At 35.9% G+C, this 15461-nt stretch overlaps 1 protein-coding gene across 6 annotated transcripts in view; it reads right to left on the reverse strand.

Annotated features, from left to right (window-relative positions):
• Nucleotides 1–13499: 13499 nt before the first annotated feature.
• The window catches only part of LOC111626587 (arginine-glutamic acid dipeptide repeats protein-like), a 51904-nt gene continuing 49942 nt past the window's right edge, over nt 13500–15461 (reverse strand). For all 6 annotated transcript variants that reach the window (XM_023370024.1, XM_023370021.1, XM_023370023.1 and 3 more), the window contains one exon: nt 13500–14921. In XM_023370024.1, coding sequence (XP_023225792.1) covers nt 14840–14921 — 82 coding nt within the window. In that variant the 3' untranslated portion in view covers nt 13500–14839. The remainder of the gene's footprint in view (nt 14922–15461) is intronic.

The following is a 15461-nucleotide window of genomic DNA, read 5'->3' on the forward strand; positions in this document are numbered from 1 at the left end:
AAAACACCGTATATATATATATATATTAACAATGCTAAATAATCGATTTTGTCACCGTAATTAATTAATACATCACGTTGNTACAACATGGAATTCATATAAAACGGAATAATCAAGTGTTATGGGGGTCGACTTGTATGTTCACCCATTGTTACTTCTGCGCCATGTTTGCCTGTTTGATCAATTCCTTTCTATTATATAAGCATGATTCTCATTCATGTACGCTTTTTTTTGTTACGCAACGTAAAACTATTACATTTTCCTGTATTAAAACATAAAGGAAAACGTACATTTCTTGCTACTTTCGGTATAAAATTAATAGTATTAATAATGAAAGAAATTGGTTCCCGTTTAAAAATTTAATAACTAGAGAATTAAATAAATATTGATCTGTACGTATTCCAATTACTATCTTTATGATATTAATAATTCAAAAATGTCCTTAGTGGAATTACATTGCAATTTTTCATTATTTTTTTTACTTGTTTAATTTTTAAATTTCATCCGACGAATATAAATATATAGATGCTTATTTTTATGTGTCAAATATATAATATCAGCATTAAAATATTTAGTTATATAACGATAAAAATTCTACAATTTGTTAATTAAACCTTAATTAAACAAATACATTAGGTTTTGTGTATTCAAAATGGTTTCAGAAGTGGGGCTACCGGGTTTTGAAGGAGGAGCAATGGAATTAAATAAAACACCAAGTGTTTGAGTGTTATAAAGCAGGGATCGAGTAAGACAAACTTTATGATACTGGGAGCATTCGTTTTCTGCTCCCTTTAGCTACGTTACCATTGTTGTTTGTTAAGTTACGCCAACGTGACACTTCGGCGATGCCTTCAGGGAGGTGTTTTTTAAGGGAAACAGGCCCCTATTTAGGCGTTACAGACGTGGAGAAAACCCGGAAAACTCCAATGTCGTGAACCCAAGACCAAACTCCCAGCGTTCGGGGTACGAAGACCGCGTGACCACTGGCGGGCACTGCTACCTTACCGAGCATTACCGACTTATTATAACACTTTTAGGGACCTCAAAGGCACATAAATCTATGCTTTCTGATACTTATCCTTAAGCTATGATACTAGTGCATTGTATATCAAGTGACATGCGATAAGGATATTATATAAAGGGGTGGATTGCAAATCCACACAGTATCTAGTATCTCGTCTACCATTGCTCCACATTAAATTGTTCCTTACCGACTATACTTTAAACATTTCTAAATCTCTTTTAGAGTTTTAAATGAAACACTGACACGCAGAACTTTATTACGAGCTTAAAAAAATGGAAATAATACATTGTTTTATTGAGCGTTAAACAATACGAAGTTAGAAATAACACTGAAATAGCCACGAAGTTTCTGATAAGTGATAGAATTAAGTATAATGTTTTCTACATCAAGAAAACGTATAAAATCTCTAATTCAGCAGGAAACGTTTGAAAACAAAACACAGGAAGCTTGTGTTTTTCTTTCTTTTCTGTTTGTTTGTATGCTTTAAACATAAGCTACACCATTAAAATCATTTGTAAATCAGAAATATTAACATCCTTTCAGTTAGTTTTACTTACAGTATCTAATAATAGAATCTTACGAATAGTTTAGTGGTATTTTTTCTTTACTAGAAATAACAAATAATTAATTATTTACAAGTTTAGTTTAAAAAGTAAGATTAGAATTAATGCAAATTTAATTTACATTAACAAAAATTTGCTGTAAAACAACAAAATTATAAATTACACGTACCGTACCGTACCGTACAGTACATTAGACAAGTTAGCACTAAATTATATCGAATTATCCTTCTTAAATAATATAAACAGTTGCAAATTGGTCTAATTTTTTATATTCCCCATCTTCTTCCTTGATTTATGATCTTATTATACCGTATATAACCCTCTAATTTCATATATTATATCATCTAAACTAATACAGCTGTATTAGTTAAACACGTATACGAGGACGTATATATGTGTATAGAATTAATATATACATCGAAATTAATAATATAATTATATTATAAATTGTAAAAAGGGGTTTTAAAACTTAATAATTACATAAAACTAATTGTATATTTCTTTTACTAGAAACTTATACAATTAAACAAATACATTAGGTTTTCTGTATTGAAAATGGTATCAGAAGTGGGGTTTTTGAAGGAGGAACAATGGAATTAAATAAACACCAAGTGTTTGTTTGAGTATTTAAGTGTATTATTACAATACAGACAGGTGTAATTTATCTTCTATTTTACGACGTTTGAATCATCTAACGTTTTATACAAGTGTGTAGGGCCTATATATTGATACATATAGAATTACATTGATAAATCTTTTGTAATTTTTCTTATTATCTTCTCTAAAGAAAGATTTTTACAATAATTCAATAAATCATCGATTTTTTCCTTTCCTTTTTTAAGCGTTAAATCTCCATTATGCAAAATTAATTAAACGTGCAAAAAAATATACCTAACGATTTATAGCTTATTCGAGTAATCAGAAGGAATATTTTTTTCTTATATATATATTCTTAAGATAAGGAAAATATTATTACGTGATTATGTCTTACAAATGTTTAAAAAATCTATTAATTTGAATTATATAGAATTTTCTGTCCCGTAAAATAACTTTTATAGAAGTTCTTTTTAAAATATTCTAAATTGTGAATTGTGGGAAATGCATCTACACCCTAATTTTAGATATGAAAATTTTAGTTTGTGTGCAGTTCTATACGTTCTTATATATAAAAATTATAATTTGTATTTCAGAAATTCTTGTAATTCCTATATTTTTCCTATGTTCTTAATAATCTATAGATAAATAAATTCCTACATTTTCTATATTCCTTCCTATATTCTTCCTATGTTTTCTGTATTCCCTCCCTATATTCTTCCTACGTTTCCTGCATTCCCTTCCTACCTATTCTCTTTATATTCCCTCCATCTATTCTTCCTATGTTTTCTATATTCCCTCCATTTATTCTTCCTACGTTTCCTGCATTCCCTTCCTACCTATTCTCTTTATATTCCCTTCCTACTTGATCTCTCTATATTCCCTCCCTATATTCTTCCNTAAAAAAACATCCTACACTCCAGACACCTCTCTAAATCAAACACGCTTCTGTGGAACCATTAGCATCCAGCATCCAGCATCCAGCTCATAAGAATTTAAATGAAATCTTCCTCTTTCCACGAAGAAGAGTTCGATGATCAAGACTCCAATCTTCTCAAGTTAAAAATCTCTTAATAAAACGGTTTTAATCCAGATTTTCATTTCTCGGACACGAATTGGATCGTAAAAAAGGTGATTGGTTAGGAACATAAAATATAAGAAGGATGATTATCGTCGTCCAGCCAGCATGCCAGGAGCGTGCTTACAAAAGAGGACATAAATTCGACTTTTAACAGTATCAAAGCAGGGATAAAACTGATAAACAAAGGTTCATCCCTTTGTTTTCTTTGCCTTTTTTACAACGTAGTCCGAAAATATCTTCTTTTTTAAAGCTAAATAAAAGTAATTAATGGAAGAAAGAATCATAAACCATACACTACACCAAGGATTTTTCGTGTTTATATACAGTAAACCAAACAGTAATTAACCTCGAGTATAAAAAAAGGCTGGTAGATGCAGTCGAATACCCCCCCCCCATTCTTCCGGACGGAAACCAGTTAAGGGCGCTTTTCCCATCTCCATGGCAACCCGCACTCCGGGCCCTCCCTATATTCTTCCTACGTTTCCTGCATTCCCTTCCTACCTATTCTCTTTATATTCCCTCCATCTATTCTTCCTATGTTTTCTATATTCCCTCCATTTATTCTTCCTAGGTTTCCTGCTCGTACAACATGGAATTCATATAAAACGGAATAATCAACTGTGTTATAGGGGGGTCGACTGGTANAAGCCTACAAAGATTCCACCAGTCAACTGCGAATCCGGGGGGAACTGTCTGAGGAGTTTACCATCCAGACAGGAGTTGGCCAGGGAGAGTGGTCTCTCCACTATTATTTAATATTGTGCTGGATTCAATTACGTGTTTTCTGTATTCCCTCCCTATATTCTTCCTACGTTTCCTGCATTCCCTTCCTACCTATTCTCTTTATATTCCTCCCTATATTCTTCCTATGTTTCCTATATTCCCTCCCTATATCCTTCCTACATTTCTCAATTCCTACTAAGAATTGAACTGAAAGATTCTTTAACACACCAAAATGAACTAAAAAAAAAAATTAACTTTATTATTTACTTAATCATTCAATGAATAAATTAGATTGTCGTTATTAAAATTTCCATATTTGATTATAATTTATTTATTCAACAATTAATTAATTTTTTCCTACTTTACCACAAGAAAAAAATAAAAATAAAACCGTTAAATTACGAACCTTTCTTCTGAAGAAAATCGAAGATTAAATAATAATCAATGAAAAAAATCATGTAATTATAGATAAATTTCTATCATTATTTTTCGAAAAAAGGACAAAAATAAGACAGAACGATAATTATGTAGGTCATACAGTGTTTTTTTTTTTAATTAAAGAAGAACATTCCAACAACTTAAATTTACTCCAGACTTAAAAAATTTGACAAATGCCATCGACTACACCTTTCAAACATAGCCGTTCACATATAATAGGTCAATTTACAAGTCCTTTGACAGGGGTAGAATACGTGACTAGAATAACACAGAATACCTCTGTAATGGTTACCGTCTGAAGTAGAACGTACTTCACTGTTTACTGGCTGCGTTATTGCTTTAACTACTTTAATACAACCAATTAATGAGCACGAATATTATTGATAATTAATCTGGAAGCATTTTGTTATTCGCTTTTCCACGCAAACCAGAGATACGTTACGTTTATTGAACCAATCGATAAAGTGATACTACACTTGCAAAATTCAGATACATAATTACAAAATATCGATTACTGAACGTCTTACATAAATAAGACTTAAGTGGAAAAATATTGGAATTTAGAAAAGAAAGAAAACGATTTTTTTCTCCCTCTACGATTTTTAGTGTTCCGAGAAGTTTGTTGACGTTTCCCTCCCATTTTTCTTAATCCCCCCTCATAATATTGACTTTCGAGTTACTTTAAATTAGAAAGGAGTATGGTAAAACCTTTCTAGTGGTTCTATGTAAAGGCAATGGCACGTTATAGCTTGGTAAGGCCCGGGCGAGTTTGAATTAAGGGCCTCACGTACAGTGTTGACTTCAGGCATTTATATTCAAATGCTTACATTTTAGCGAAATTATTTAAATAGTCTAATCTCTACCGCTTAATAAATGGGTACATTAAGCAGAAAAGGACAATAAAATAACCTATTTTAATTGGTTAGGTTAAGTTAGGTTAGGTTAGGTTAAGTTAGGTTAGGTTAGGTTAGGTTAGGTTAGGTTAGGTTAGGTTNATTCTTACTTTCAACCCCCCATTCTTAATTCCAATTGTGATATAATTGTATGGAATTTATTGCTGACAATTGTGTAAAAGTCAAAGTTACTTTTTTTCCCTCTGTCTGGATATCTTAATGATGCTAAAAATGTTTAATTACTCTAATTGCCACTAAGTACTGTAATTCATCTAATTAGTTTTCTCTAATCTGAGACCAAGATTTTGTTAAAGCGATATGGCTCTTGGCCAAGTGGAAACTTCGACTTCCCCCGTACAATTCAGAAATTATATTATTGTCTCACGTTAATCCTATTAAATCTAGGTAAGATAACGACGTAAATGGTGAAATAAAAGAATCTGTGTTACAGTAAATTACTAACGGAAGCGGGAATTACAGCAAAGTTCTCCATTCTTTATAGTGGAGAATACAAGAAAATTATTTCCCCTCTGTTGTGACGTTACAGAGAATTCCTCTCTTATCCGGTAAAAGAAAACCCATTTAAACTACGTGGTAATAAAAAAAAAGAGGGAGGAATATACTCCATCACGGTAATAAATAAAGGGGTTCACTCACAGATATTTTCCGTGTTGCAAGAGGTAGAAACCCTTATAAACGAGGAATAATTGCGGCAAATTGGGGATGATGGAGAGTTCCTAAAATGGGATTAATAATGGTACTTACCACTTTCGAACCGTAAGGATCGATAAATAGTCCCAGTGCTCGCGATCCACCTAGAAGACAGAGGAAGACGTTGAGTGAAGATAGATGAGGGCGGGCCGATAATTGGGCTCTAAGACCCAAAATAGTAAAGAAAGCGGCACAAGCTAGAACTAGAAAGAGAACGGCAGTGCCGAAGGTGTGCAGAGTCCACGTCCAACTTAACTGGGACCATAATTCTGCCCAGTCGGGGTGAATCTGTATCCTTTCTTTCCACCAATCACTCGAAGAAACCGGGACGGCCACAGGTGCGGCACTGCCGTTAATCACTACCCAAGGGGTACTGAAATTGAGGGATATTTCTCCTTCTAACAAAGGAACGCTTCCGTTGGCAGAATTCCACGTCATGTCTGCAGAAGTGGTAGCGATATCCCATCAGGACTGGCGGTGAGATAGAAGTCTATATCTTATTCTGGAGGAGATTTGCTGCTGTTGCTGCTGTGTCTTTTCACACCTGTAAATACACAAATTATCTATTATTATCGAGGTATATTTCCCGTATAATTTAATATAAGAAAATTCGAATTTTTGGCACGCGAAAATACGACGTTCTTAGCCAAGACAAATGCATCCCGCTTGACATTGATTTGATGACTCATTACAACGTCATTGCTCTCTAAATATTCATTCTAACCATTCTTTTTTTCTTAAAAGAAGAAGAAAAATAAGGTCATCTCATCCTTTACGTGTCAATGATCTTATATAATTAACATTTTACAGTTAAAAAAACATCCTACACTCCAGACACCTCTCTAAATCAAACACGCTTCTGTGGAACCATTAGCATCCAGCATCCAGCATCCAGCTCATAAGAATTTAAATGAAATCTTCCTCTTTCCACGAAGAAGAGTTCGATGATCAAGACTCCAATCTTCTCAAGTTAAAAATCTCTTAATAAAACGGTTTTAATCCAGATTTTCATTTCTCGGACACGAATTGGATCGTAAAAAAGGTGATTGGTTAGGAACATAAAATATAAGAAGGATGATTATCGTCGTCCAGCCAGCATGCCAGGAGCGTGCTTACAAAAGAGGACATAAATTCGACTTTTAACAGTATCAAAGCAGGGATAAAACTGATAAACAAAGGTTCATCCCTTTGTTTTCTTTGCCTTTTTTACAACGTAGTCCGAAAATATCTTCTTTTTTAAAGCTAAATAAAAGTAATTAATGGAAGAAAGAATCATAAACCATACACTACACCAAGGATTTTTCGTGTTTATATACAGTAAACCAAACAGTAATTAACCTCGAGTATAAAAAAAAGGCTGGTAGATGCAGTGGAATACCCTCCCCCCATTCTTCCGGACGGAAACCAGTTAAGGGCGCTTTTCCCATCTCCATGGCAACCCGCACTCCGGGATGATCATCTTCGCTCATTAAACGACACTAATGGTGACAGATTAAAGCTAAAAAGAACTTAATGAATTGATAAAGACTGAATGTGTGTGTGTCCTCTTCGGCCGGAAATTACTCGATAATTAAAAATCGTGGCAAACGTACGAGGTGGAATTCTAGTGTAGAAGAGTACTTTCAAGCTTGGACGATTGCTAAAATCCTCCATAAGAAACACAACAATAAACGATCACTTCAAAGTAACACCTCGATTTGTCCGCAGTTCAAACCGTAATCTCCTTAATAGTAAAGGCGAAGGATGTTAAATGGAGTCGAAATTTACACACCGTAGCTTCATAAGATCACAATGGAAACAGAGGAGAAGAAAAATAAAAACTAGAGGACCCATAAAACCAGATAAATGACTACACGAAGACGGAAGAAGGGGGGAGATGCTGCTGCTGCTGCTGCGCCGTTAAAAGTGTCTATCGAAAAACGAAGATGGGCGCAATTCCACTCCAAAGAGGGGGAAAGAAATGTAAGAACAAAAGACAGAAAGCGGATTTGGCTTTTGCTAAACACGAGGGGTATGATCGATGGAATGCAATAAGTAAATTCTGTAGGGGATCGATGCAGCCGCATTGAACACTCGTCTCCTTCCATCCAACGACTGCAAAACGGCTACCGGGATGATGGGAGGAAAATACGAGCCGTGACGGGGTGAAATCCATTCGAAAAGACGGAAAAGAACACTTTCGCTATCATCAATATAAAAAAGAAAAAGAAGAATCTTTCTCGCTTCTTATCTACTCCGGGAAGGAAGAAGAAGAGTCATCTCCTGTTTCTAAGAATGATCTCCCCCCCTACTTGCAGGTTAATTACGGTTTTCTTGGTTGATCGAATAATAATAATGATCATTCTCTCTCTCTCCCGAAATGACTTTCACTAACGAAAAATAATCTTGAGAATCTTTAACACACGAAGGAGGGGAGGAAAACTGCTTTAGAAAATGCAGATGATCTGCGTGTTTCTATTGTAAAAGAAAAAAACACATAGAAAAACCCCAACGCTATCAGTTTCTAAAACGGAAAATAATGACTAACGTCGTTCAAACGAAACGACAGGTCTTTAGAGAGTTAGAATATTAACAATGGAGACTTTAGACCATTAATATTCGCCGAGTTAATGACAAGATTCGACTGAATACCCGAAGAAAATTAGTGGAGGATGACAGCTGAAGAGAAAAGAGAGCACACACACACACACACACCTGTTATCATAACGACAGGTAGAACTGTCACACCAGCCAGTCTAAGTAATAATAGGAAAAAGGTATTTTTAGATTTAAATATGGGGAGGAGGGGGGAGAGAAAAAAAAAGAAGAAGAAGGAAAGAGGCATTAATGTGGGGTGGATAACGTATGGGAAGCTTGTTGCACGTTGGCATCATTCCAGCTTGGACGATACGCCCGGCACACACACACACACATGCATCTGTTCTACCTGTGGACACTTCGAAAATTGGAACCGCCATCCTCATCTTATACGTGTTTATGTTGGCGACTGGATGCGGACCGGATGTGACGTCGGCATCCGGAAGCGCCTTGGCGGAGATCCAAAGAACTATTTTTCTTTTTCGGTGAAAATTTATGACGAAAGATCGCCCGTTTAAACGAAATTGGAACACGATAAGAAATTGATTATCGAAGAGAAAGAGGAAGAGGAGGAGGAGGAAAACGTGAGATGCACCATTTTTCTCACTTAACAAGTTAATTTTTGCACCCTTTTTAGTTATTGTTTAGTCGCTCTTTCGGTATAACTTTCCGGGTTTTTCGTCGTCCCTATTATTCCTGATTGTCACCCCACTCCGGCTGATTGAACGATACAATAAACGATCCGCTATAGTTCGTGTTGTATGTTTATTTTCCAGCGTACGTCATTTTATTTTTCCAGGAGTGACCAGTCGATATCGTACCGTTGTTTCCTATTATATCAAACAAATACTCGATTTATTCTCCAAAAACACCGTATATATATATATATATTAACAATGCTAAATAATCGATTTTGTCACCGTAATTAATTAATACATCACGTTGTTTAATAAGGCCAAAGAAGATTATTAAAGAAATTCTTCGTTTCTTGTGGACTAAAACAATGGTGTGCGTAGCTTCAATAACACAGAAACTTAATCCAAGCCTTGTGTGACCCGTGTTACAATTACGTGCGGGTTGTCACGTCATTGTAATTTTCCATCCTCTTTTACTTACGATAAATAAAGAAAACACAGGCAAATCTCTCTAAATGGTATACCATAAGAATGTGCCCAATTTAGAGGGGTGCTCCAGACGTGCTAAATGCTAGCCAAATCTAAAGGGATGCCCATCTCTAGAGGTTTTTACTGTGGTTTACTCCATTAACAGCACACTTTTATGGTAATCATCGAGAGGGATTACAAGTAATTTGAAGGACTAGCGTCCTACGACAAAAATCACTGTGTTAAGGATATACAATTAAACGATTTATACGAGACAGAAGTTGCAGCAATGTTATTTATTAGAGAGAGAGAGAGACCCCGTGACCTACTTCGATCGGAATTGATTGGCCTCAGAAACTATGGCCAATCGTGGCATCATCACTGTCACACATCCGGGATTTTGACGTTTTCATTGTCACGTTCCTTTCGGTTATTAAATAAAGATTTAATGGGAGATTATTTCCACGAAAATAAATGGGCCGAGTCGATCTACGATTTAAGAAAGAAAATGCGTGGCTGAAAGGAAGGATTGATGCCAAAATTCAAGTGTCAGGAGGATAAAGAAAGGAGGAAAGAAAGAAAAAGCTGTCAAAGAAATGCGGGGGAATGCCATTAATTATCTCGAATCTTTTATAAGAGAACACAAAAAAAAAGAACCACAGGAACCTCTTCTAACGTTATTGAGACGAGGAGTGTTAGATTATTTCTGTTTGTGTATCGATAAGTAAGATATCCTCGATCGATAGGACGTATGAAAAGAAGGAGATTTGTTAAATAAGTGTCGCCTGTTGTGCCACTTATTAAGTTTTTTAAACGAGACAATTGTATGTTTTCCCCCCGTCCACCCTTTTTTCCGTGAAGTCTTTCGATTGAATTCGGTTCTTCGTGACGCGTGTGTCAGCGACAGGAACGAAAAATAAATAAATAAAACTGCACACATAGAAGATTTCTATCATCCAACCTCTGGAAGAATGGTGGCGACCCGATTATGGTAGCGAGAAAGGATGTCAATCAGGGCTGTTTCCTACTCATTTCAAAGGATAAGAATTGCATACCGCAGCGAGGAAAGTGTTCTTACGTAAATCGTGCGATATTACTTAAAAATACAGGTGTTAGGAATAGATCCTCCACCGAACACGCTCACTCCTTCATACTAGATTCAAAGTGGAGGATGTTTTATGACAATGGCTATCGTTGCCTAATAAATGACAGTATAGGTGACAACCGGAATCAATTATTACCCGTTTCGTTAGTGTGCAAAGAGGAGTAACGTGCAAAGTCTCCAGTACTAATGACATCCGCTCGGCTAAGTGGTTTAATATGTTTTTCATTTGGCAACTAATTACCGCATTTATGAATATGCGGATCGATGGAGGGCAACTCATCATCGTCACTCGCGCGCCCGCATTTGGTGCCATCTTCACACCTCGGTAGCCGATTAGGGAAGAGGAGGAGAAACGTATTGTAGAGGGGAAGGGAGGGGATGGATGATATTTTAAACGTTCCCAAACTGCACCACCACTTTAATAAAATCCTTATTGTGTAATCTGTAAAGTACAGAGAAGAGGAAGAGGCAAAGAGAAAGAAAAAAAAAAAAGGGTATGTCACATCCGTGACGGTGCAGATTTCTCCGTTCTGACAAGCGAACATGCAACCCTAGTAAGATGGAAAAGGGCGTTTTCCGATCAGGCACGAAGATAGAGATACGAGAAGAGAGGAGGGAAGCGTGTTTAAGAAGAAAAGGGAAAGGGGACGAGGAAGAAAGGAATGAAATTGGGCAACACGAGCGCATAAATGGAGGTTCGGACTGGCCACTTCGTCCAATCGGCTCTTGTCCGCGGTGGGGGTCTACGAAGATATTTGTGACGTAAGACGAGTTATCGAAAGCAGCAACATCTCTTACCCTTTATGCATCTCTAATAACACGGTTTCACCATTTACATAGCGCTAGAAGGATGGCGAAGATCTCCTCCCCTTCCTCTCGTTTATCTTTGGAAGACGGCGAAAGAGAGGGGGGAAGAAAAAAAAAAACGCTTCGGGTTCGAAACGAGAAAGGAACAGCAAATGGTTGACAGCAGCACGTGCCGGGCTAGGAGTCGAGGAGGAAGACGTATACTCACCCGATGCGAATGGCAGCAACAGGACAGCATTGTCGCCCGATTAACCGGCGACCGGATCACCCGGATACTTGTTGATTTCGTTCGTTCGACGAAGGTGAGGGAGAGAAAGGTAAAAAAACAAAACAAACAGAGAGAGAGAGAGAGGTTACGCGTCGACTAAAAAAATCCTAGTATCAAGCGTCGTCGTCGTCGTCGTCGTCGCCGTCGTCTCCTGCCGCTGGCACACACACACACACACTCACACTAGGGTTGCCAGCTCGGACCGCCAGAGCGCGTTTCAAGACGGATCGATCCGCGCTTCCTCCCCAGCGAAATGGAGAACCGACGGATCGATGAGAGTAAACAGGTTCTTCTCTCGTTCTCTTCTTAAAATCGAAACGTATTATGGATTACGCGCTCCCTCCCTCCTCTCCCCCCACACGTGCGTTATGTTTTTTTTTTTCTGTCCGTCTTAACTACTAAACCGTTCGTTAATTCACTTAATAATTGAACTTTTTTACCATTTGTTTGTATTGTAGAAGCGCAAACGGCTCTTCTACCTCTTAATTAAAAAAAGACGATCAAATTACGCACGGAGCGAAGAATGCGGCGAAAAAAAAAACATACACGGTTAACCGAGTTTCGGGCCACCCTCGGTGTTATTCCGGAATTAGAACAGAGTTAATCAATTTTTACTTTCCTTCTCTCTCCCCTCTAATAATTATCGCCAGTCCACTTTCAAAAGATTCTAACGATCCCCTCCTCCTCCTCCTCTTCTTCTTCTTCCAACTATTAATTGTGTAGACCGCATTTCCGTGACGTGATCATTCTATCCTCCGGATATATTCAATTGGAAAACGATATAGATTGGGTGGAGGGTTGACCTTCGATCTCTCTAAGTCGAACGCCCTTTGACAATCGATCGTAGTGTCTATAACAATACAAAAAAAAAAAGCTGGTGACAACTCGCGGTTTAGGCTGGCTGCAACGCTCTTTATACATAAACACGACGTTAGAAAAGGGGGTAGAGAGAGCGAGCGATAATCCCGTTTTAATGGAGTATTCGTTCCTTTATCCGCTGCTAAACACAATCATTATCGAGACAGAAATAATACTCTGGGTGTGTTCGACACGTAGCGCCCTTCGGGGCCCTGGTTAATGAACTTTTCGTCCTTATTAAAGCATTTAGATAATTAAATTTTTAATAGGGAAGAAATGTCTTCCGGGATCCGGTGTGTGTGTATAAACAACACGTAAGGGTGTAATAAAAATAAGGCACATTTGACACTTTATCTGTACAATTTTATTTAAAGTAACTTCACAATCAACAATAACAGCAACATTGGGAATTGTCTGGGACTGTATAAAACTACTTTACATGCAATGATTCTACAAAGGATTAATTATGCAATCACAGAAAGCCCAAACCACTTTTTTTGCTTTATGTACATATACACCAAAAGCCATGCAGTCTTCGTCTAAAAAGCTCTAAATACAAAAATACTACATGTTTGTGCAGAAATTCCCTGTTTGGGTCACAGTATGCACGGTGACTACTCGACCTACCCTCGAGAAAAAAAAAACCAGGCAGGATGATGATAATAATAATAATAATATAATAACTAAAGGGAAGGTGCAGTCGTCAACATTTACCTGAATTATTTGGTGCTTCAGGTACATGTATATATATATATTTTTTTGAGGTGCATACTGTTTCCTATTGTGCAAAGCAATGACTACGACCACCCTCCCGTTCAGTGGCAGTAAAAATCCTTTTGACAAACAACACTATATACTCAATACTCACATTTGTATACAGTACAACTCGCTAACTCACAGAGAATATCCTTTTTTTTTTGTTTGTTTGTGTGTGTGTTTTTTTTCTTTTTTTTATTTTCAACAAGGTTCTAAGGCAAGAATGCTCAAACATCAAATCTGTGCAACTTCACTGACTCTCTCTCTCTCTCTCTTCAAGAGTGTTTTTTTTTTATTGTTTGGCCATAATACATCTTGTCATTTTCGAGTAAAAAGCAATTAACACAAGAGTGGTGTAGAAGAAAGGCCTTTTTTTTTCCCTTTTATATATAAAACATTCCTGAAAATTAACTTCATAAATTCTACCTTGGTTTTGTTAACTATACTGTACAACAGGGGAAGGGGGATAATTAATTAAAACAAAGGAAAATACAAGAATATAATACATTGCACTATGTATTTTTCCTAAATATAAGCAAATAAATGCATATATATATATATATAAAGATATGATAAATTCCTTTGTTTTTTTTTTTTTTATTCTTTGAAAGAGCAGAAATTTCCATGCATCTCCTTAGGAAATTATATAGGAAAACAGAGAATCAAATTTTGTGCAGTAAGTACTTTCTTACTACAAATTTCCTGTGTGTTTGTGTGTGTGGGGGGTTTTGCTTCTTTGTTAATTTGGAAAGAGGGCATATATATATTTTTTAATATATATATTTTACCTGAGATATAAAGTACATATATCACACTAATTATCTTCGAAAAACCAATTCTCGGTGAAGAAGAAGAAGAATAATGTTGCATATTTTCTCCCCTTTTTTCCAACGGAAATGTCTGCTTTTCAATCACATCAGAATTGATTATTTACTTAATCTTTCTATTTTTATGTTACTAAAAACTAAACGTGACTTTGACGCGCGGACAGCATAAAATATACACTTTTCTTCCTTTAAAATAATTCCACTTACAGTAAGTAAAGTTTTTGTATTGTGCAGCAAATGAGTGATAATAATGGTAGTAGTAGTAGCTTTTAGTTGTCTTCTCTAGTTCATTGTAATAACAAATAAATAGAAACAAAAATTAAAAAAAAAAAAAAACCCAATGATGTTTAAATATCACCCTTTACCTTGGATAAAGGTTAAGAAATAATAGATATATATTTTTTTTTTAAATATTATTATTAATTTTCTTCTATTTATCAGGCTCTCTCTCTCTCTCGTCCATTCACAGATAAAATAATGCACTAAATCTTTCTAAACAGGTCCCTTAATGTTAATTCAATGGTGGTCTTCCACCTCTGGCAGCTTCCTCTAAAGTTCTCAGCTTTAATTCACGTTCCCTTTGTTGTTGGTGTCTGCAAAACAGAAAAGAAAACAAAAAAAACCAGTTATAATTTTAAAACTAATACAGTATTTATCAGATTATAAAGCAATTTTCAAGGCTTTAGGGTGGTTCAATAGTCAGTTAACCAAAAATTTGTAGTGTCTACAAATGGTTAACTGATTTTTGGGCCACCCTAAAGCTTTATATATATATGTATGTAAAGAATATAATTGGTATTTAAAAAAGAGTGTAGTAGTAGTATATTTTAAACATAAAAAAGCACTTAAGTTATAGTATTTGAAGCAGAAAACATTGATATTTTTAGTCATAAATGTATTCATATCAGGAGAATTTATTTATATATTAAAAACTTAAATTGTTAGATCTAATTACTGATCTGGAGTTTTATTTCTTTATATATAGAACAGTTTTATGGCCTATTAGTGTTTCCGAAGAAGTTATTTTCAATAAAACTACTCGACTATTTCATTCGTCCGCTTAATTTAAAGGTTTCGGATAGTTTGGGAAGGTCGTTCTGTTAGTTTATCCGTTATGGCGCAAAGACGAAAGT

This window comes from Centruroides sculpturatus, unplaced genomic scaffold, assembly GCF_000671375.1.
Source record: "Centruroides sculpturatus isolate CEXI.00-Female unplaced genomic scaffold, Cexi_2.0 scaffold304, whole genome shotgun sequence".
Taxonomy (NCBI): Eukaryota; Metazoa; Arthropoda; class Arachnida; order Scorpiones; family Buthidae; genus Centruroides; species Centruroides sculpturatus.